This window comes from Oncorhynchus gorbuscha, linkage group LG15, assembly GCF_021184085.1.
Source record: "Oncorhynchus gorbuscha isolate QuinsamMale2020 ecotype Even-year linkage group LG15, OgorEven_v1.0, whole genome shotgun sequence".
NCBI classification, from domain to species: Eukaryota; Metazoa; Chordata; class Actinopteri; order Salmoniformes; family Salmonidae; genus Oncorhynchus; species Oncorhynchus gorbuscha.
This window is the reverse complement of record NC_060187.1, coordinates 38,382,468-38,407,233: the sequence shown is the minus strand read 5'-3', so window position 1 is coordinate 38,407,233 and position 24,766 is coordinate 38,382,468. Positions and strand designations below refer to the sequence as shown.

The following is a 24,766-nucleotide window of genomic DNA, read 5'->3' as shown; positions in this document are numbered from 1 at the left end:
TAAGCATGAATCAGCCCACTCAGATCGGGGATAAAGATGTTGAATAAGGAAAGGCTTTCAGGCTTTCTCCCCTCTGGTTTAAAAAGAAAGGCTGTGTGGCGTGATGTGCCAGCGGCCGCCTGGTTGTTGTGGAGGAACAAAGGAACAGCCAGTCCTACAGGCATGCTGATAGGCAGGCAGGGAAACAGGCAGGCACGGAGACAGACAAGCAGGGAGGGAGGGAGGGATACAGGTAGGCAAGGAGACAGTCAGGGATGGGGGGAGGGATACAGGTAGGCAGGGAGACAGTCAGGGAGGGAGGGAGGGATACAGGTAGGCAGGGAGACAGTCAGGGAGGGAGGGAGGGATATAGGTAGGCAGGGAGACAGGCAGGCAGGGAGACAGTCAGGGAGGGAGGGATACAGGTAGGCAGGGAGACAGTCAGGGAGGGAGGGATGGATACAGGTAGGCAGAGAGACAGTCAGGGAGGGAGGGATACAGGTAGGCAGGGAGACAGTCAGGGAGGGAGGGAGGGATACAGGTAGGCAGGGAGACAGTCAGACTGTTGAGGCGCCCGGCCCTGTCCGCCACAGTGTCACACAGATCGATAGAATCATAAATAATAAATCAGGGAAAACAGGTCAAATATACCCAGTAAATAAATGTGTTGTTGTCTTGTCCTCCGCCCCGACACCTCATGAATTGTGGATAGTGGATTTTGCATTATATATGTGTGTGTGCATGCATGCATGTTTGTTTGTGCTTCTGTGTGTGTGCGTGGGTGCACACGTGTGTGGTGCTTGAGTCGTGTGTTTGTGTGTTTCTGGAGGCTCCGTGTGGCGGCCTGTCGGTTTGCCAGTGTTGCCACGGTGACGGTTTGGCTGAGCCCCATTAGCGGCGGAGTCTGAGGAGAGACACCTCCATCCTGCCTCACACACCCATGGTCAGAATCAGGGACAAAATCAGGGACAGCATCTGGGACAACAGTGGGTGGGGGACATACATTCACTACACAGAACACAGACATACAGAGCTTAGTGGGGAACATACATTCACTACACAGAACACAGACATACAGAGCTTAGTGGGGAACATACATTCACTACACAGAACACAGACATACAGAGCTTAGTGGGGGACATACATTCACTACACAGAACACAGACATACAGAGCTTAGTGGGGAACATACATTCACTACACAGAACACAGACATACAGAGCTTAGTGGGGAACATACATTCACTACACAGAACACAGACATACAGAGCTTAGTGGGGGACATACATTCACTACACAGAACACAGACATACAGAGCTTAGTGGGGGACATACATTCACTACACAGAACACAGACATACAGAGCTTAGTGGGGGACATACATTCACTACACAGAACACAGACATACAGAGCTTAGTGGGGGACATACATTCACTACACAGAACACAGACATACAAAGCTTAGTGGGGGACATACGTACACTACACAGAACACAGACATACAGAGCTTAGTGGGGGACATACATTCAATACACAGAATACAGACATCCAGTCCGGGTGGCCATTTGAATCTACCATTCCAGAATCTACCATTCCAGTGTTTTACTTGCTATATTGTATTGCAAATCTACCATTCCAGGGTTTTACTTGCTATATTATTACTGCATTGTCGGAACTAGAAGCACAAGCATTTAGCTATACTCGCATTAACATCTGCTAACCATGTGTATGTGACAAATACATTTGATTTGGATTTGATTTTACTTCACCATGGCCTTTTTTTGCCTTTACCTCCCTTATCTCACCTCATTTGCTCACATCGTATATAGACTTGTTTCTACTGTATTATTGACTGTATGTTTGTTTTACTCCATGTGTAACTCTGTGTCGTTGTATGTGTCGAACTGCTTTGCTTTATCTTGGCCAGGTCACAATTTTAAATGAGAACTTGTTCTCAACTTGCCTACCTGGTTAAATAAAAGTGAAATAAATAAAATAAATAAAAATGATGGTGTTGATGTGAGGCATGGCCAACCTTTTAATGAACCTCATGGTTACCGACGTGAGTGCTACGGGGCGGTAATATTTTAGGCAAATTACCTTCGCTTTCTTGGGCACAGGGACTATGGTGGTCTGTTTGAAACATGTAGGTATTACAGACTCGGTCAGGGAGTGGTTGAAAATGTCAGGGAAGACACTTGCCAGTTGGTCTGCGCTTGCTTTGAGTACACGTCCCGGTAATCTATCTGACCCACTGCTTTTTGAATGTTGACCTGTTTAAAGGTCTTGCTCACATCGGCTATGGAGAGCATGATCACACAGTTGTCCAGAACAGCTGGTGCTCTCGTGCATGCTTCAGTGTTGCTTGCCTCGAAGTGAGCATAAAAGGCATTTAGCTCATCCGGTAGGCTTGAGTCACTGGGCAGCTTGCAACTGGGTTTCCCTTTGTAGTTCGCAATAGTTTTCAAGCCCTGCAACATCCATTGAGCATCAGAGCCGGTGTATTAGGATTCAATCTTAGTCCTGTATTGACGCTTTGCCTGTTTGATGGTTCATCTGAGGGCATAGCGGGATTTCTTATAAGCGTCCGGATTAATGTCCCGCTCCTTGAAATCGGCTGCTTTAGCCCTCAGCTCGGTGCGGATGCTGCCTGTAATCCATGACTTCTGGTTGGGATATGTACGTATAGTCACTGTGGGGACGACGTCGTCAATGCACTTATTTATGAATCCGGTGACTGAGGTGGTATACTCCTCAATGCCATTGGATGAATCCCAGAACATATTCCAGTCTATGCTAGCAAAACAGTCCTGTATCGTAGCATCCGTGTCATCTGACCACTTATGTATTGAGCGAGTCATTGGTAATTCTTCAGTTTTAACTTGTAAGCAGGAATCCGGAGGATAGAATTATGGTCAGATTTGCCAAATGGAGGGCGAGGGAGAGCTTTGTATGGGTCTCTGTGTGTGGAGTAGAGGTGGTCTAGAGCTATTTTTCCTCTGGTTGCACATGTGACATGTTGGTAGAAATTAGGTAAAATGGATTCAAGTTTGCCTGCAATTATGTCCCCGGCCACTAGTATCTGCGCTTCTGGATGAGCATTTTCTTGTTTACTTATGGCCTTATTCTGCTTGTTGAGTGCGGTCTTAGTGCCAACATCGGTTTGTGGTGGTAAATAGATGGCTACGAATAATATAGATGAGAACCCTCTTGGTAGATAGTGTGGTCTACAGCTTATGATGAGGTATTCTACCTTAGGCGAGCAATACCGCAAGACTTCTTTAATATTAGACATCGCGCACCAGCAGTTTTTGACAAATAGACACACACCCCCGTGCCTCGTCTCATCAGACGTAGCTGCTCTGTCCTTCCGATGCACAGAGAAGCCAGCCAGCTCTCTATTATCCATGTCGTCATTTACCCACGTCTCGGTGTAACATAAGATATTACAGTTTTTAATGTCCCGTCGGTAGGATAGTCTTAATCGTAGATTGTCCAGTTTGTTTTCCAATGATTGCACGTTGGCCAATAATACAGAGGGTAATGGTTATTCACCTACTCGTCAGAAAATTCTTACAAGGCACCCCGCCGTCCTCCCCCTTTTTCTCTGTCTTTTTTCACATGGATGACGGGGATTTGGGCCTTGCCTCAACAAAGCAATATATCCTTCGCGTCGGACTCATTAAAGAAACAATCTTCATCCAGTTTGAGGTGAGTAATCGCTGTTCTGATGTCCAGAAGCTCTTTTCGGTCAGAAGAGCACCATTGTGTACAAAATGAGTTACAAACAATTCAAGAAAACAAACAAAATAGCACAGTTAGTTAGGAGCCCATACAATGGCAGCCATCCCCTCTGGCACCGTAATCTACACTAGCTCACACAGTGCATAGAAGGGACCATATTCAGTGCATAGGCTTAGTATAGGGACCATAGATGTAGTACAGACATAGAGTGGTTAGTAGAGAATGTACCAAACACAGGCACCATTAGTGAGTGTAGTCTACATACACAGGCACCATTAGTGAGTGTAGTCTACATACACAGACACCATTAGTGAGTGTAGTCTACATACACAGGCACCATTAGTGAGTGTAGTCTACATACACAGACACCATTAGTGAGTGTAGTCTACATACACAGGCACCATTAGTGAGTGTAGTCTACATACACAGACACCATTAGTGAGTGTAGTCTACTTACACAGGCACCATTAAGGAGTGTAGCCTACATACACAGACACCATTAAGGAGTGTAGCCTACATACACAGACACCATTAAGGAATGTAGCCTACATACAAAGACACCATTAAGGAGTGTAGTCTACATACAAAGACACAATTAAGGAGTGTAGCCTACATACACAGACACCATTAAGGAGAGTAGTCTACATACACAGGCACCATTAAGGAGTGTAGCCTACATACACAGACACCATTAAGGAGTGTAGCCTACATACACAGACACCATTAAGGAGAGTAGTCTACATACACAGGCACCATTAAGGAGTGTAGCCTACATACACAGACACCATTAAGGAGTGTAGCCTACATACACAGACACCATTAAGGAGTGTAGCCTACATACACAGACACCATTAAGGAGTGTAGCCTACATACACAGACACCATTAAGGAGTGTAGCCTACATACACAGACACCATTAAGGAGTGTAGCCTACATACAAAGACACCATTAAGGAGTGTAGCCTACATACAAAGACACCATTAAGGAGTGTAGCCTACATACACAGACACCATTAAGGAGTGTAGCCTACATACAAAGACACCATTAAGGAGTGTAGCCTACATACAAAGACACCATTAAGGAGTGTAGCCTACATACAAAGACACCATTAAGGAGTGTAGCCTACATACAAAGACACCATTAAGGAGTGTAGCCTACATACAAAGACACCATTAAGGAGTGTAGCCTACATACAAAGACACCATTAAGGAGTGTAGCCTACATACAAAGACACCATTAAGGAGTGTAGCCTACATACACAGACACCATTAAGGAGTGTAGCCTACATACAAAGACACCATTAAGGAGTGTAGCCTACATACACAGACACACATTACAAAGAAAAAATAGAAGAAATAAGTATTGTTCCAGTGTTGTTTCCAGAGATACTGCTGCAGAAGTTTTTATGGCCCCCGTCGCTACCATGTATTAATGTATTGACAAAGCTCCATGGACAATAGACCCATATTACTGTATATGAAAAACATGGATCACCAAAGCATCTGGGGGTATCTGGAGGCATCAAAGGCGCGTGATTACTTCCATTTTTTTTTCAAAGAACACAGCAATATTTCAACTCAGCCCGAAGTGCTCTTTACAGCGCCACGCTGACAACTTAATGATTGTCCCTGGGAGGCCTTTGGTGTTCATCATGCTGCTCCATAATGGAGTGGCTGCCGTGGCGACGGCCTAGGTTGTAGCTGGCCGCTCTATGCTGGTTAGAACCACCAGCCTAACGGTGGTCGGCAGTGGGCCCCAGACCAACCCACCTCTCGTCTCTCACTCCCACACATCAACCCCTCCCATCTCCACATCATCATCATCTCCACAACTCACTGCTTCACATGGCACTGCTCTCTCTCTTTCTCCATCCTGCCTTCAGAAAGACACTTCCTGCTCAGACGTAATGAGTGAGAACTCACAGGGAGACGCTTTTCGAGATGCAGATCGGCTAACCCTGCGGAGCAGTGCGATGTCAAATTGCTTCCCCCGGCACCCTGCAGGCGTATGCATCCCAGCTGTATAGAGGGAGCTTTGGGGATGTGCTGGAGTGGGGGACCATGCTGTCTGAGAACCACACATGGCCCTCCCTCCATCCATGTCGTCAACAACCTCTGCCAACAACAGCACCACAACCAAATGACGTGGGTGTCCCCAGCAGCCCCTCTCGGGTATATGTGGTAGCCTTGCTATTGTTGAGAAGGGAAAATTGTGTTAGACCTAAAAGTCAGCTGGAAGATATCCAGTATATTGTTTTACTATGAATTATTAAAGCACACCTCTCATTGCAGGTAACTCACACTCTCAATAGTTTACAGACTGAAGACCATAGCCTGCTAGGTGCTGGCAGGAAACTACGTGGGCTTGATTTGTGACTTTTATTATTGATTGGTTATTTCCATCAGGCTTCTAGAAGAATACTCACATTATAAGTCTAGAAGCCAGGCACGTCACCTTGTCACCTTCTGAAGTGCTGGGTGTGTTGACTGTGCTCTATCTGCTCTGTCTGTGCTGGCTGAGCAGAAAGCTGGGGGCTCTGGAGCAGCCATACTGACCATGATGGCTCTCCGGACAGTAGGGGCCCATACTGCACTGCCGGCTCACCTCTGCTCTGTTCTGTTCTGCAATGCTTATACACACTTCCACATGAGTGGGCATGGCCAGCCCCTCTACACACTCATATTCCAGGTCACTATCCCCCAACCTCACACACACACTGTCCTCACACTGTCCCCCTCCGCTTGGTTCCGCCGGAGTGCCACAGGCCTAATCAGGCCGTGGGTGGGGGTGGGGTGTCGGGACAGCAGGGGGTTAGGGGGATGTCATGAGTAATCAGTCCCCGCTTGCCTCCAGTCAATCAGCCTCCTCTCCTCGCCCCCCGGCAGGCGATGTATTGCATCAGCCCTGATTTCTGCTGACAAATGGCTCAGTCCAGCCCCTCTCTACCTTCTGTGCTCCGTCCGGGGCCAGATCTGCCTTACAAATGAGCCTGCTGGATCCAGGGGACTGAGGGGGGTGGGCTCCCCCTCCACAGCACGGCTTGGGGGGAGGGCTGTTTTAACATGGATAACAGTTCACACATCCCGCTGAAGGTAAGGATTCAAGCTGTCAACATGACCCTGTGTCCTCTCTCTCTCGCTCTCACTCTCTCTCAAAATTCAATTCAATTCAAGGGCTTTATTGGCATGGGAAACATATGTTAACATTTCCAAAGCAAGTAAACTAGATAATAAACAAAAGAGAAATACACATTACAAATGTACAGTGAACATTACAATAAAGATAATACAAATAATATTATGTGCAAATAGTTAAAGTACAAAAGGGAAAATAAATACACATAAATATAGGTTGTATTTACAATGGTGATGTTCATTATTGCTGGCCCTTTTCTTGCGGCAAAAGGTCACAAATATTGGTGCTGTGATGGCACACTGTGGTATTTCACCCAGTAGATTTGGGAGTTTATCAATATATGGGGTTGTTTTCGAATTCTTTGTGTATCTGTGTAATCTGAGGAAAATATGTATCTCTAATATGGTCATACAGGAGGTTAGAAAGTGCAGCTCAGTTTCCACCTTGTTTTGTGAGCATTGTGCACATACTGTAGGCTGTCTTCTCTTGAGAGCCAGGTCTGCCTATGGCGGCCTTTCTTAAAAGCAAGGCTATGCTCACTGAATCTGTACATAGTCAAAGCTTTCCTTAAGTTTGGGTCAGTCACAGTGGTCAGGTATTCTGCCGCTGTGTACTCTCTGTTAAGGGTCAAATAGCATTCTAGTTTGCTCTGTTGTTTTGTAATTCTTTCCAATGTGTCTTGTAATTATCTTTTTGTTTTCTTATGATTTGGTTGGGTCTAATTGTGTTGCTCTCCTGGGGCTCTCTGGGGTCTATTTGTGTTTGTGAACAGAGCTCACTCTCAGTCTCTGTCTCTCTCTCTCTGTCTCTCTCTCTCTCTCTCTCTCTCTCTCTCTCTCTCTCTCTCTCTCTATGAATATCTTACCCACTCTCTCACATTGGCCCCCTCCCACACCACTGACTCTTGTTCCCAGATGCATCAAGCATGGGCAGTGTGGTGACAACTCCAATTAGCAGTACAGGAAGAGGTTTCTTAAGTGTGCCCTTCATGTTTTCCAGTTGCTTCAAGTGCCTCCTAAAGTCTCACCCTGTCTATTTCAATATCGTGTTTTGGGGTGGGGGGGTGTATTCAGGACCACACTTTGTCATACACACGCAGTCTCTTCCCCTTTGTGTCTGTGTGTGTGTGTGTCTGTCTGTCTGTCTGTCTGCAGGCACACACCTGCACAGGCGTGTTCAGGGACACCAAGATGGATTGGCAGTCACGTTATCTGGGCCTTGTTCTCCACTCTGGCCCGCTCCTCCTCCTGGCCTGAAACGGAACCGGACTCATCTGGTTTGGCCCACCAGGGAAACAGACAGACAGATGATACTCCACAGAGCCAGGACGAGCCAAGCAGAACTGAACCGAGCCAGGTCAGCGTGGGCATGGCCAGCAGCCTGGCAGACATCACCATCAGGCCAGCGTCACACCACTAGCTAGCTAACCCAGATCACAACGTCACATGACTCAATCCCACAGACGCAAGGCCGGTCTCCAGCCACAACCAGAAATAGGTTAAAGAGACTAAAAATAAGAAACATTAATAATTCATCTCTTTCTTTCAACCTGTACCTCAGATAAGAAATAGCACACTTCACATGACGAAGTGGCTTAATGGGCAGGCATGTTAGATTATTAGATTGTTTCCCAGGCTATTTTCTCAGTATGAGCCACTAGTCGAAGTCACACGAGGCAGAGGGTGGTGGTTGCGGTTGACAGTGCCATTGTTCTGTCCTCAGGGTGGACACTGTGTTACAGTGTGTTACAGTGGGGAATAATCCAATAGGGCAGTTAATGGAGGCTGCCTTCGTCTCTCTGTCTCTCTGCTTCAGCTTGTTCCAAAGCTCCTGGTGTTGGTGTTAAGAGATGTCCCCAACTGAGTCTCCCCCAGGTCATACACCACCATAACAACTACAGTAACTCTGCAACGAGATGTGACCACTTCATCCTCAAACCTTAGTTAACCACCGCTGCAGAGTTTGCTGGATTCTGGAATACAAACTTCCCAAACTATGTCTCTGGCTGTTCTAGCCCTGTCCAATTCTGCATGCAGAACAGACAACAAGCCATCAAATGTTCTTACAGAAACCTGTGTTTTGTTTCAGGGCTTTACCTTCTCTTAAAGTGGAACTGACAGCATTTTAGCAACATGAAATCTTATTCAAATCTGTTCCTTTACACCCCGAGGAAGAATATGACACTTCGTTTGACAATTTCTGTCAAGCGAGCGCTTAGATATGGTCATTTTCAAGTTTTTCATAAATTCTTAGAATGTTTGGGAATTACGTATACTAAGACATTTCTATAGCAATATAGAGCGGGAAAGTGGCAGTGCGTTTGGACAATTAACAGACACTGCAGCAAATAAAACCTAATAAAAACATCTGTCTCGTCCAGGACCAGAGTCTACAGTATGCAAACAAGCCATTTGCCACAAGGGCCTGCCATCATTCACTTTGAACTGGACTGTGTGTTTAGAGGCAGTTGCAACAGCGCGACTTTAGATCATTAGAACACATACACTTGAATGGATTTCTGTAGCTAAATACCATGGGAGTCCTCTTACATTTGGGAACTTTACAGTCCTATTGATCAAACAACCATAAAAGGGTAGGCTGTCTTTCCCTATATGCACATCAACAACAACAAGATCAACAACTAATGCCAGCCAGAGCGGCATGAGCTAAAATATAACAAATATAACAAACTTTTTCGGCTAGTTGGCCATCAAAATTGCACTGATAAACGATGGGGAATAGCCTGCTCGTCCTTCTGCAGTTTGCCTGCCAATGCATGCGTTGTCCCAACCAAGCACCCAAGCTAAATGGCTAATGTTGGCTAGCTTGCTAGCTAGCTACGTCCAGCCACAAATGAGAAAACACCTCAGTGACCATTTTACTCGCCGTAGCAGAGCTGGTTAGGCTGTTTACATGTTATCTAGAATGTTCTTGATGAACTATCACTTGTTTTGCCTACGTTTAATGACACTGGTCATATTCAGTGGGTGTTGCGCGTTTGTAAATTCATCAGTTATTCTGCAGTCTGGCACACTCAGACAAAAGTGCTATGAAATCGGAGTAGATAGCTAGCCAGAGTGCATTTTCGAACGCAAGAGATATGTTAACTGGATAACAATGGTTCAGCATAGCTAGCTTGCAAAGCATTTGACATTTCTTGCTAGCTAACCAAATGACAAGTGCATCTCCAGCTGTGTAGCCACCGAGAAATGATATGAGGGGAAAAGTCAGTCATTCACCCACTCCACCAATGACATAACGTCCTCCTACAGTAGCAGCTAGCTAGATATCTAGCTAACGTTAGGCTCTGTGATTTTAATTTACATAAATAGTTACGCTAGCATATTAGCCACATTATGACTGACTTGTGATCATTGCTAGTTTGAATGTATTGACATTCCCAGCCTTAGTTACATTCGTCCGTTTTTTGTACAAAATATTGAGTCACTGAAACTGAAACAGTGCATCCTGAATGGAGACAGCAAACAACGTACTAGGCCAGCTGTGATTTACAACCTGATAGCAATATGTTTTGGACTACCAAGAAATGCATTGGTGAATTATATTAATCATACATTGAACTGCATCCATCTATTCTGCCAACAATGTCTTAGTGAACGTCATGGAACATTGAGTCAAATAGAACTCATTTTTAAAACCGCTAATAAAGTTGATTTTGTAGCGTAAACTGTGAATTTTATATTTTTTACTGATATTATGATTGTTTGATTGTTTGATATCTGCAAAGTAGTTAAAGGGCTGTGAGTTCAGAGTGCAACAACCTGGTCTCAGAGCATTTCATATTATCCGAAACACTCCATTTAGTATGATATTTTCAGATTCAGAAAATGTTCATGTCCTCAGAGAGACAATTCATCTTACAGCAGTCATAGAACACATCACGCAAAAAATAAATAGCAAGGATATTTACAAGCAAATTGGCAGGATAAGTGCAGTTTGATAGTGCAAGTGCTAAGTGCAATTAGTCCAACATTTTGTTAAAATGCAGAATTGTATTTGGAATAAAAGAGTACTTGGCCCTATTTGTTCTATTTTATTTGAGGTAGTCTGTACCTGTGGCCAGGTACAGAGGGAAGGAGCTGGAATTCAGGGTGGAGTGGATGGGAAGAGTCAACCGCAGAGCTCTGCCCAGGTGGAGAGGGAAGGAGCTGGAATTCAGGGTGGAGTGGATGGGAAGAGTCAACCGCAGAGCTCTGCCCAGGTGGAGAGGGAAGGAGCTGGAATTCAGGGTGGAGTGGATGGGAAGAGTCAACCGCAGAGCTCTGCCCAGGTGGAGAGGGAAGGAGCTGGAATTCAGGGTGGAGTGGATGGGAAGAGTCAACCGCAGAGCTCTGCCCAGGTGGAGAGGGAAGGAGCTGGAATTCAGGGTGGAGTGGATGGGAAGAGTCAACCGCAGAGCTCTGCCCAGGTGGAGAGGGAAGGAGCTGGAATTCAGGGTGGAGTGGATGGGAAGAGTCAACCGCAGAGCTCTGCCCAGGTGGAGAGTTCTTGCTGTTGCTGCACCATGATTTTTCCACAAGTCCTAACTATCTTGCCCAACCTATTTTTCTGTGCAATCTTGATATTCCCAAACCAGCAGTTCAAGCAGTAGGACAGAATGCTCTCAATTAATGATTTATAAAAGATAACCATGATGGTTAGATCAAAATTCAAAAAGTGCAGTTTCCATATGTTGGCCTTTCTTAAAAAACACTGATCCCAGAACAGATTGTTGTCAATGGCTAGCCCAAAGTATTTGTACTCCTACACTATTTCAATGGGCTCAGCTTTTGTCAATGGGCTCACCTTTCATCAATGGGCTCACCTTTCATCAATGGGCTCACCTTTTATATGTTACGTTTGGTATGGTTACATAAGACAAATGGTTACTTATTGCAAATGCGGATCGGTGAATGGGTGGGTGTATAATGAAAACATCTAGCAACCCCAAAGTTGCAAGTTCAAATCTCATCATTGACAACTTTAGCTACTTAGCAACTTTGCAACTACCTACTACTTTTTAGGTACTTTGGAATTACTTAGCATGTTAGCTAACACTTCGTCTAACCCTCAACTTAACCCTTTAAGCTAACACTTCACCAAACCTAACCTTAACCCTTTAACCTAACTTCTAAACTTAACCCTAACCTTAACCCCGAACACCTAGCCTAGCTAATGTTAGCGAGCTAGCTAACATTAGCCACCTAGCTAGAATTCGTAACATTCATATGAAATGTGTGATGGACATCCACAAATTAATACATACCATACGAAACCTAACATATCACACTAAACGGAGTGTCACGGATTTACATACCGAATTATAAGAAATGCTCTGAGACCAGATTGGGTGCAAAGCCAGCTTTCTGCTAAATACACTGAGCAGCAGCAAAGCCCCCTGGGAGGAGGCGGGTTGTCTAAATATGTGGCTAATCTACCACAAAAAAAGAAAAGAAGAAAGGAGAAAGGAAAGTGAGAGAGCGAGAGCGAGAGGGGGAAAACAACACAAAGCCAAACAGTTAGCCAGCCCTGTGTGTTTTAGTCTATTCCTGGCTGCTGCTCCAGGGGTGTGGGGATTTAGTTCCCTGAGGAGCACTCTGGTACAGCAGCTCTTTACTGCGTACATTACACCCTAGTGCCATTACAGCAGCCCCCCCTCCTCACACGCACGCACGCACGCGCGCGCGCGCACACGCACACACACACACACACACACACACACACACACACACACACACACACACACACACACACACACACACACACACACACACACACACACACACACACACACACACACACACACACACACACACACACACACACACAGACACACACACACACACACAAACATCCTGCCGCTGGCATACACACACACACACACACACACTCTCACCCTCTCTCTCCCTCTCTCCCTCTCACCCTCTCCTCTCTACCTCTCTACCTCTTAGTCCTAACATCCTGCCGCTGGCACTGCAGTAATATTTCTGTGGCACGGTGGATCCTATAATAAGAGTGCATCACAATAAAGCTTCATAAGCGTAAACTTACGGTGCCTATACCTCCCTCTTCTTTGACTTCTTTTATGACGCCATCAGGGCTTTCAACTAATCACTGAAAGTTGGCCAGGGTAATAACACATGATATAAACCCATTAGAGCTCCACAATCCACAAACCCACTTCATTGTCATCTCAATGAATCAACAGAGCTTATTTAAAAAATAAAAAAAAGAATAGCCCTGCACTCCGGAATCCCCGGGCTGTCAGACTAAATGCGGCTCCACCTGAGAGCTCATTGGCTGCTCCCAACAAGTCAACTAAATAACAGCCTAAGACTCATACATCCTGGACACCTCTGTCTTAGACGTTATCAACCCTGAACCGCACCAGTAGCGTTTTAACATGCATATTTCATGTCTGTTGAAGGCTAGAAGTGAGACCCTGGGAAAATGTTTCAATTAATGGATTGCAGACGGACATCTGTGGCTAATAAGTGCATATTAATTTAACGCTAGAGAGACAGCTATGCACAGTGCATTTCGGAAAGTATTCAGACACGTTCACTTTTTCTACAGTTTGTTATGTTACAGCCTTTTTCTAAAATTGATTCAATATTTTTGTTCCATCAACAATCTACACACAATGCCCCATATTGACAAAGTGAAAACAGGTTTTATAGAAATGACTGAACATTAATAAAAATAAAAACAGAAATAACTTATTTACGTAAGTATTCAGACCCTTTGCTATGAGAATTGAAATTGAGCTCAGGGGCATCCTGTTACAATTGCTCATCCTTGAGATGTTTCTACAACTTGATTGGAGTCCACCTGTGTTAAATTAAATTGATTGGACATGATTTGGAAAGGCACACCTGTCTATATAAGGTCCCATAGTTGACTGTGCATGTCCGAGAAAAAACCAAGCCACGAGGTCGAAGGAATTGCCCGTAGAGCTTCCAGACAGGATTGTGTCGAGGCACAGATCTGGATAAGGGTACCAAAACAATTCTGCAGCATTGAAGGTCTCCCAAGAACACAGTGGCCTCCATCATTCCTAAATGGTAGAAGTTGGTAACCATCAAATCTCAGCCTAGATCTGTCCACCCAGCCAAACTGAGCAACCGAAGGAGAAGGGCCTTGGTTAGGGAGGTGACCAAGAACCCGATGGTCACCCTGACAGACCTCCAGAGTTCCTCTGTGGAGATGGGAGAACCTTCCAGAAGGACAACCATCTCTGCAGCACTCCACCAATCAGGCATTTATGTTAGAGTGGCCAAACGGAAGCCAGTCCTCAGTAAAAAACACATGACAGCCAGTTTGTAGTTTGCCAAAATGCACCTAAAGGAGTTTCAGACCATGAGAAACAAGATTCTCTGGTCTGATGAAACAAAGATTGAACTCTTTGGCCTGGTGTCCTGTGTGAATTTAAGTATGCTCTCTCTAATTCTCTCTTTCTCTCGGAGGACCTGAGCCCTAGGACCATGCTTCAGGACTACCTGGCATGATGACTCCTTGCTGTCCCCAGTCCACCTGGCCGTGCTGCTGCTCCAGTTTCAATTGTTCTGCCTGATGCTATGGAATCCTGACCTGTTCACCGGACGTGCTACCTGTACCAGACCTGCTGTTTTCAACTCTCTAGAGACAGCAGGAGTGGTAGAGATACTCTTAATGATCGGCTATGAAAAGCCAACTGACATTTACTCCTGAGGTGCTGACTTGCTGCACCCTCGACAACTACTGTGATTATTATTATTTGACCATGCTGGTAATTTATGAACATTTGAACATCTTGGCCATGTTCTGTTATCATCTCCACCCGGCACACCCAGAAAAGGACTGGCCACCGCACATAGCCTGGTTCCTCTCTAGGTTTCTTCCTAGGTTCTGGCCTTTCTAAGGAGTTTTTCCTAACCACCGTGCTTCTACACCTGCATTGCTTGCTGTTTGGGGTTTTAGGCTGGGTTTCTGTACAGCACTTTGATATCAGCTGATGTACGAAGGGATATATAAATCAATTTGATTTGATTTTGATTTGAATGCCAAGCGTCACATCTGGAGGACACCAGGCACTGCTCATCACCTAGACAATACCATACGGTGAAGTATGGTGGTGGCAGCATCATGCTGTGGGGATGTTTTTCAGCGTCAGGGACTAGTCAGGATCGAGGCAAAGACGAACGGAGCAAAGTACAGCGAGATCCTTGATGAAAACCTGTTTCAGAGCGCTAAGGACCTCAGACTGGGGTAAAGTTTCACCTTTCAACAGGACAATGACCCTAAGCACACAGGCTAGACAACGCAGGAGCGGCTTCGGGATAAGTATCTGAATGTCCTTGAGTGGCCCAGCCAGAGCCCGGAATTGAACCCGATGGAACATATCTAGAGAGACTTGAAAATAGCTGTGCAGCAACACTCCCCATGCAACCTGACAGAGTTTGAGAGGATCTGCAGAGAAGAATAAGAGAAACTCCCCACATACAGGTGTGCCAGGCTTGTAGCGTTATACCCAAGAAGACTCGAGGCTGTAATCGCTGCCAAAGGGGTCTGAGTAAGGGGTCTGAATACTTATGTAAATGTAATATTTGTTTGTGCTTTGTAGTTATGGGGTATTGTGTGTCGATTGATGATGGAAACATTTTTTGTAATCATTTTTAGAATAAGGCTGCAATGTAACAAAAAGTTATAAAATAGAATGGGTCTGAATACTTTCCAAATGCACTGTAGTATTTCACTGTCTAAACAGCCATTTTGTATTCAAACATGTACAGAGTGTCACAGTCCAGAAATATGTGTGTTTTTTTACATTGCAAGCAGAAACACGTAGTCCCGTTTTCTTTTCCATTCCCCTTCTCAGGCTCCTTTCCCCCAATCCCTTCCCACCATGCACACACACGTACACACACACACACACACACTGCTGTTACCCAGGGGCTAAATTCTAACGAGGCTCCCTCCCTGGTCAACAAGGCCTCTCATCCTGCCAGCACCGATTGGCTTCTCGCTGACCGGCCCCCTCCCCTCCTGCCCCCACACAAACACAGCCTTGAATTATTCAGCCTTTGCGGCAGGCAGGCAGGGCCACGGTTGATGAGCAGGTGAATGGGAGATTGCGGGTGTGTGAAGCCCAGTGGACGGCCCAGGGAGAGGATGCTGAGGGGAAGTGCGGAGTGGCACAGCACCGTGGAAGGCCAACCTCATTTCCACTGCACTAGGTCCGCCACTCTCCCCGGCACACACAGCCCCAGCCATGCAGCTCCGTCCCAGCACCTCACACATCCCATTACAGCTTAGCTGAGCCCAGCGGTGTGTGTGTGTGTTTATTTGTATGTGTGTTTGCATGCGTGTGTAAGAGAGAGGTGACATGTGGGTGTGCATGTGAAAACGAGAGAGAGAGAGAGGCAGAGGCAGAGAGGAAGGGGGATATGCTTAGACTGTTGACATTACTGCTGGACCACACATACAGTACATTCAGAAAGTATTCAGACCCCTTGACTTTTTCCACATTTTGTTACGTTACAGCCTTATTCTAAAATTGATGAAGCAATTTTGTCCTCATCAATCTACATACAATACCCCAATAAGGACAAAATAAAAACAGGTTAAGACATTTTTTCATATTTATTAAAAAATAAAAAACATAATTAACTTATTTACATAAGTATTCAGACCCTTTGCTATGAGACTCGGAATATAGCTCAGGTGCATCCTGTTTCCATTGATCATCCTTGAGACGTTTCTACAACGTGATTGGAGTCCACCTGTGGTAAATTCAATTGATTGGACACGATTTGGAAAGGCACACCCCCGTCTATATAAGGTCCCACGGTTGACAGTGCACGTCAAAGGGAATACCAAGCCATGAGGTCAAAGGATTTGTCCGTAGAGTCCCCAGACAGGATTGTGTCGAGGCACAGATCTGGGGAAGGGTACCAAAAAATGTCTGCAGCATTGAAGGTCCCCAAGAACACAGTGACCTCCAAAGAAGTTTGGAACCACCAATACTTTTCCTAGAGCTGGCCGCCCAGGCCAAACTGAGCATTCGGGGTCCTTGGTCAGGGAGGTGACCAAGAACCCGATGGTTCTTCTCAGAGTGACGGAAAAGCAGCCAACAAGAGCTCAGCGTATGTGGGAACTACTTCAAGACTGTTGATAAAGCATTCCTCATGAAGCTGGTTGAGAGAATGCCAAGAGTGTGTCAAGCTGTCATCACGGTGGCTACTTTGAAGAATCTCAAATATCAAATATAAATATACACTTTTTTGGTTACTACATGATTCCATATGTGTTATTTCATAGTTTTGATGTCTTCACTATTATTCTATTAATGTAAAAAATAGCACAAATAAAGAAAAACCTTGGAATGAGTAGGTGTGTTCAAACGTTTGACTGATTTGCTAAAATATATATATATTTACTGTTTTTGCTTTGTCATTGTGGGTTATTGTGTGTGAATTGATGAGGGAAAAAAAACAATTGGATACATTTTGGGGGAAAAATTCAAGGTGCCTGAATACTTTCCGAATGCCCTGTATGTGGCACAGCATAATCTTCTTCCTGGTCTCATTTGGAGTTTAATGCGGATTCTTTTTCCATAAAGCTGGATCCTGAATCACTGCCATCCTCTTACAGTCACCCCAGGTCTAACAGCACTAATACCACAAGGAAATGCATGCTGTCCACATACACCAGCAGCCAACTGACATAGACAATCACTGGTTTTCATCATGGTCGCATGTCCAAAAGAGGGGGTAAGGACACTGATAGGTATACGGCTAAGAGATTAAGATTATTTTTCTTGGATCAGTTGGATTTGAGAGGAGGGATTGGTGAAGGATGTGGGATTTGCTATGATGCTGAGCTGGTGTGTGGAGTGTGTGAAGTCAATCTCTGGTGGACTGAGTCCAACAGAGACCAACTGTCTCAGAAACACTAGGCAGTGTTCATCAAGCCATCTAAAAAAACCTTAGAGAAAAAAGCCTTTGTAGACCCATGCTTTTATTTAGTGGCATTAACACCAAACTAGCTGACATTGTGATTGCTTGTCTGCCCCATAACACAGGCACATACTTTTATTTAATGTAACCTTTACTTAACTAGGCAAGTCAGTTAAGAACAAATTCTTATTTTACAATGAAGGCTTACCCCGGCCAAACCTTCCCCTAACCTGCACAGCGCTGGGCCAATTGTGTTCCGCCCTATCTAACTCCTGATCACGGCCGGTTGAGATACAGCCCGGGATCAAACCAGGGTCTGTAGTGAAACCTCTTGCATTGAGATGCAGCGCCTTAGACCGCTGCGCCACTCGGGAGCCCACACACAGGCACACACACAGGCACACACACAGCCACACCACCACACTTGCACACAAACATATACAGTACTGTGTACAGTACACAATAACACACATACAGATCAGTGATGTGAGCGCTGTGTGATCACGACAAGCTGCCATGTGCACATGTTTTTCACAACACCCCACTCTCTGTATCCACAGAGGGCCCTGACATGATGGCAGTGTACTGTATGCACCTGGACAGCTGTCAGAACCTGTCCCACTCTGTAGCCACACATACTCCCCTCCTGGGTCTCTCTCTCTCTCTCTCTCTCTCTTTAATCTCTCTCTCTCTCTCTCTCTCTCTCTCTCTCTCTCTCTCTCTCTCTCTCTCTCTCTCTCTCTCTCTCTCTCTCTCTCTCTCTCTCTCTCTCTCTCTCTCTCTCTCTCTCTCTCTCTCTCTCTCTCTCTCTCTCTCTCTCTCTCTCTCTCTCTCTCTCTCTCTCTCTCTCTCTCTCTCTCTCTCTCTCTCTCTCTCTCTCTCTCTCTCTCTCTCTCTCTCTCTCTCTCTCTCTCTCTCTCTCTCTCTCTCTGAACCGCATAGATATACATTCCAGCTCAGTACACAGCCATCAGTGCATGCTATTCATTTCTGCAGCAAATGTTTTCCTGGGGACTCGGACAATAGCCCTCAGAATATTGTGGTGAGCAATTACTGATGAGTCCATGAAAGGCCAGGTAGCATTATGAGGGAATGTGTGCAGGGAGGCAAGAGGGAAATGGTGGTGTCGTGCATAAGAACAGCCCTTAACTGTTATGTATTGGCAATATACCACACCCCCTCATGCCTTATTGCTTAAATATACTGTCTATATTGATTGGGTTTCACATCGATCAGATGGCAATCACATCACACATCTTTAAGTGGGGGGACAGCCAGCGGTGAAGGAGTTAATGACAAAATGCAATCGTTAATAACTCATAACTCCTCTCCTGGGGAATCCTAGTTTACATTAATTACACCATAGCCCCTGGCAAACTGCATATCAAGCAGTATTTCTCAAACAAACAAACTGGCATATCTACTTACCATCAGCACAGAGCAACGGGGGAAGGGGGAACTGGATGGCTGGCTGGCTGTTTGACTTGATGGCTGACTGGAGAGAGGCCGCAGAGCAGAGAGAAGCTTTTCCAGCCCACAGAACACACAATCCACAGTGCACTGAGCACAGCCAGCCTGCTACACTACAACATATCTACTACACATGTTGTCTCACTCATCTATCCCTTTATCATCCCCTCTCTCTATCTCTCGCTCTATTTCTGTCCATGGCCCTGTCTCCATTTCCAGAACATGAAAACAGACATGCTACTATCGGTTCCTCTCTCTTCTGAGTACACTAGATGGAGCACGTCTCTGAAGGATTGATGGTAGCAGTGTGTTCCCAGTACTGGTACAGTGGCTGGAGCTGTGATAGTGTCTGTGTTGTTCCCGCAGGCCCGTGTTTCTACGTTGTCGTGACTACCGGAGGCAGTACAGAAACACTGTTGAGCATAGCTGGTGTAGCTATACCTCCGACCACCCATCTGATTCTCTTTTTCCACAGGGGAATCTCGCGCTCTGTTGGGGGGGGGGGGGGGGGCATGCACCTGCGTATGTGTGTCTCGGTGGGGTCTGACACACGGCAATGTCTGCCTGTTCTATTTGGGTGACATGTTATGTCACAGGAAGAGAGGCGGCAGGGGGTCTCCACGGGGCTAGAGCAGGAGAACGGGTAGCTGTTTCACAGCACAGTGGGGAGAGGGGTAGGCACCCCCATGCTACCCTCTGTGTATTCACCATGAGTAGAAGTGATACTCGGTGGGATTACAACTCCAGGTCGGGCAGTTGAAGGGTTGGATTTCTGGAAAAGTACCATCCTACAGTACAGTGTAGGATATTAGTGGGGATGGACCCCACCAGGCTCATGCGACGTGAGAACACATTCTCTTTCTGGGGATTGCATGGGGTAGCATAGTTTGTTGGATGACATTGTTTTGTTGGATGCCCCAATATAAGTGCTTGATTAGCATTTTATGCATGTGTTTGTGCCTGTGTACCGTAACTTGTCAAATAATCCCCCTCTCTTTAACGCACTGCTAAACACAGTTATAGCCTACCGTGAACGCATCCCGTGGCGTTCTCTCAAAGAACAACTTCTTTTTTTATCCATTTTTTTTAATGCTCTTTAAGAAGAAAAAAAGCCCTCCAGGCTGGAGCTGGGCAAATTTGAAGGATAAAAGAAACAACTTGTTTTTCGAGAAAAGCGCCAGAAATGTTCAAAGTTTGCAGTGTTAGTATTTGCATGTTTAATGTGAAACATGTGCCCTTTGGCTAGGCTCCTTCTTGTATTATTCCACAGAGATGGAGGTCGGTCTGTCTATCTGTGATGTTCTTCTGACCCGGTAACGTTGAGCCATGCTGTCCGTCTGGCAGACCCGGCTCTACTCCTGACGCTGACGGTGTCCTTGTCACTTGCTATCTGCCATAGTGGGGGAAATGGTAAGAGGACTACTCAAACACACACACACACACACACACACACACACACACACACACACACACACACACACACACACACACACACACACACACACACACACAAACACACACACACACACACACACACACACACACACACTGTGTACAAACACAGAGATGCACACACTACACTACACACACAGATACTGTGCATAAACACGCACGCATACCGTGCACAGATATGCACACATTTTGTTTATAAAGGCAGTAATCCTACCTCACACTCACACACAGTGCCCTTTCCTATTTTCAAATTGTCCCTTTCATCCCTCGTGCATATCATTTCTGTTTTCCCCTTCGTCTAAGTAAACAACAATGACTCACTAAGCCTTTTGTAAAGAGACCAATTTGAGCAAATGCAAAGAACAAATGAATTGACATTTGATGGCATTGCCTCAGAAAGTGCGAGTGGAGTGCATCTGATCAATGCTGGCTATATTCCCCGGAGAACAGACACATTAAACAGTTCAAACCGGCCCTTAAAAGCCTGGATTATTGATTGAATCATTTTCCAAAGTATTTTTTAAATGTATTTTTATCTCTGGGGCTGAAGCAGGTTGGAGTAGGCTGTTAGGTGGTGGGTGGTGCTGTTTTCTGTGTTCAGATGGCATGGTGGTGAAGTGGGTAGAGACTTACCCCTGGCAGTGTTTTCTGTGTTCAGATGACATGGTGGTGAAGTGGGTAGAGACTTACCCCTGGCAGTGTTTTCTGTGTTCAGATGGCATGGTGGTGAAGTGGGTAGAGACTTACAGCTGGCAGTGTTTTCTGTGTTCAGATGGCATGGTGGTGAAGTGGGTAGAGACTTACCCCTGGCAGTGTTTTCTGTGTTCAGATGGCATGGTGGTGAAGTGGGTAGAGACTTACAGCTGGCAGTGTTTTCTGTGTTCAGATGGCATGGTGGTGAAGTGGGTAGAGACTTACCCCTGGCAGTGTTTTCTGTGTTCAGATGGCATGGTGGTGAAGTGGGTAGAGACTTACCCCTGGCAGTGTTTTCTGTGTTCAGATGGCATGGTGGTGAAGTGGGTAGAGACTTACAGCTGGCAGTGTTTTCTGTGTTCAGATGGCATGGTGGTGAAGTGGGTAGAGACTTACAGCTGGCAGTGTTTTCTGTGTTCAGATGGCATGGTGGTGAAGTGGTAGAGACTTACAGCTGGCAGTGTTTTCTGTGTTCAGATGGCATGGTGGTGAAGTGGGTAGAGACTTACCCCTGGCAGTGTTTTCTGTTCATGGAGGGCGTTCTGGGCTTTGATGGCCGACTCGCGGGCGCAGTAGGTGAGGAATGCACAGCCTGAAAAACAGAAAAAGGGGGAGATATTAACACAAGTCTATCTGAACCCTGGGGACTGAACACTGGGGACTGAACACTGATGAAAAGAAAGGACACTAACCACGGAGTGGCAACACTAACTCAGTCACAGAACAAGAGGAGACTGACAATAGATATCAACCCTAGGTCAGTTACTGGGCACAACAACACTCGGCAACAACTGTGTTCAATCGAATCCCCTCCACCCACAACATTGGGTCCCCATCAACCTCGCTTAGTCTCAGGCCCTTGTCAGTCATGAAAAACAGCACCCTGGAAAGGGGATGTGTCCCTCACAATGAGGCAGCAAGAGCTGCTCCTGGGGAACAATCCCTCCCTGCAGACAGTGTCAATGCAGACATACATTCGAGTTTCTTCCTGTCTTCAGTTGGCCTTCGGGCTGAATGCTCTCTCTTTCTCTCTCCCTCCTCTCTCTCTCTCTCTCTCTCTCTCTCTCTCTGTGCCTCACTTTCTCTTGTTTTTCTCTCTCTCTTCTTTCTCCCTCTCTATCTATATCTCTCTATCCCAACCCCAGTACCATAGATCAGCCTCTCCCTGTCCAAAGCGCCTACCATGCTGCCGTGATGCACAACACTGAACCCTTCTGACAGCAGCAGAGACAGCGAGAGGGAGCAGGGCCGCAGGACAGAGAGGGGGAAAGAGGGAGGGATGGGAGGACTCGAACACTGTGCAGACGGTGGGAGGGATGGAGGGGGAGGGGGGAGGAGGGCAGCGCTTCAGGCCTCAGGGCTCCCTGAGCACAGAACAAATGCCCAGCCACAAGAACACCAGGTGACTACCACACATACACACACACTGTCACTCTCGCCCACTGTCTGCCAAATAAAGAGCTCCTCCTGCTGGCAGAAAGCCCAGAGAAATGAGGTGAATGAGGAGAGAGAGAGAGAGAGAGAGAGAGAGAGAGAGAGAGAGAGAGAGAGAGAGAGAGAGAGAGAGAGAGAGAGAGAGAGAGAGAGAGAGAGAGAGAGAGAGAGAGAGAGAGAGATTAAAGAGAAAGAGAGAGAGACCCCGGAGAGCTATTGATGCAATAATTTACCCCTGACTGTCTGAATAAATACATTTGGTAGTGTTATATTAATGAAGTTCATGTCTGGATAAATACATTTGGTAGTGTTGTTCATGTGCGTTAACACACACGATCATATTTCTGCCATTTTAGAGAGTTTACTAGAAACCATCACATTTCGGATCATATTTCAACCGGGAAAAATATATTCAGTGGGTGGTGATGATGGTGTCTTTAAAGAGAAAATATTCCTATCATTCCCGATGTGGCATCACCTTCATCCGTCCATAAATTCACCACCTCATTCAACATCTCGCTGTATTGCTTGGTTATGCATCTATCTTTTCCCTTGAGCAAAGAAACAGACTTTCAATGACCCCAGCATCCCCCAGCTATTCTTTTCTCAGAGCCAGGTCAGTGCTTTATAGTAACCTTTGCTACAGTGCTACCCAAAAAGAGGGGGGTGCTTTGTCAGGCATTGATCCATTGATTGGCCAGGCCGTGTTACATCCCTATGCCCTACGGCCCTATACAGCCTAACCGTCTCGCAGCACAGCAGGCCTGCTAGTCCCTGCTCTCCCTGTACATATGTTATGGATGGACAGTGATGGAGTCTGTCAGAGGTGACTACCTCAGTCTTAAGTGGCTGACTGCCTGGAGTCATGGTGCATCTCTCTTCACACCCCACCCCTGGTCCCCACCGGCCCTAACCGAATGATTTCCAATGGCTACCAAGCAGATCCCTCTATCATGACGCTTTCTTCCCCACATCACATCACCTCTGTCTCACTGAGGAGACCATGGTACTAAATGGGGCCGTGTTGCTGTTGTTATTCTGTAGGAATTGTGTTGTTGGTTTATTTGACAAGTGCCATCCCTATCTCTCACTGAGCAGGGCCTCGTTTGCATATTACAATCACAAACACTGCCCAAATTGGATTTATTCGTTAATGTGTAACACATACGGCATTGAGAATAAATTAATAACAACCATAATGCCAACAAACAAAGGGGAACATGAACTCCATTTAAATGTGCTTCTATGTTCTTTAATGTAAGGCTTAATAAGAATCCTCTGGCCACGGGCGAAAGCTCGAACAACTTCCTAATTGGAATCCAAACATGTACAAATAGCCACGTTGCATTGCATACCAAGTGCGGACGTCGGAGCCTGATGAAATGGTTTGAAACGCGACAAACAGCGATGTGACCCAGAGAGAGAGGCTGGTGGTGTTGCTGACGCAGCGAAGGGAAGGCACAATGTGGAAAATATGATCCTACCGAGGCATCATTTGATACCAATCTAAAACAGCCCTTATCTCACACGTTGATTTCCAGTGGAGAATCTCCTCTTCCTCTTACTCCTCCTCCTCATCTGCTCCTATATACTTCTGTCTGACGTGTGGCTCCACTAAATCAGCTGAGGTAGCTACAGAGAGGCTACAGAGAGGCTACAGAGAGGCTACAGAGAGGCTACAGAGAGGCTACAGAGAGGCTGCAGAGAGGCTGCAATGCTGATCAGAATAGAGGGACATATGGGGGCATTGGGGTGACTGTCTTTCTCTCCCCAGCTCTACTGTGTTGAGATGGTTTGTAATTAAAGAGACTTCCCCTCCCTCTCCCCTCCCCTCCCCTCCCCCTCCCCTCCCCTCCCCTCCCCTCCCCTCCCCTCCCCTCCCCTCCCCCCCCTCCCCTCCCCCTCCTATCCTATCCTCTCCCCTCCC

General features: G+C 46.1%; 1 protein-coding gene across 11 annotated transcripts in view; it reads right to left on the bottom strand.

Moving 5' to 3' along the window:
• Positions 1-24,766, bottom strand: part of celf5a (cugbp, Elav-like family member 5a) — a 279,495-nt gene that overhangs the window by 227,023 nt on the left and 27,706 nt on the right. For all 11 annotated transcript variants that reach the window (XM_046301113.1, XM_046301115.1, XM_046301118.1 and 8 more), the window contains exon 2: positions 21,915-21,997. In XM_046301113.1, the coding sequence (XP_046157069.1) occupies positions 21,915-21,997 (83 nt within the window). The remainder of the gene's footprint in view (positions 1-21,914; positions 21,998-24,766) is intronic.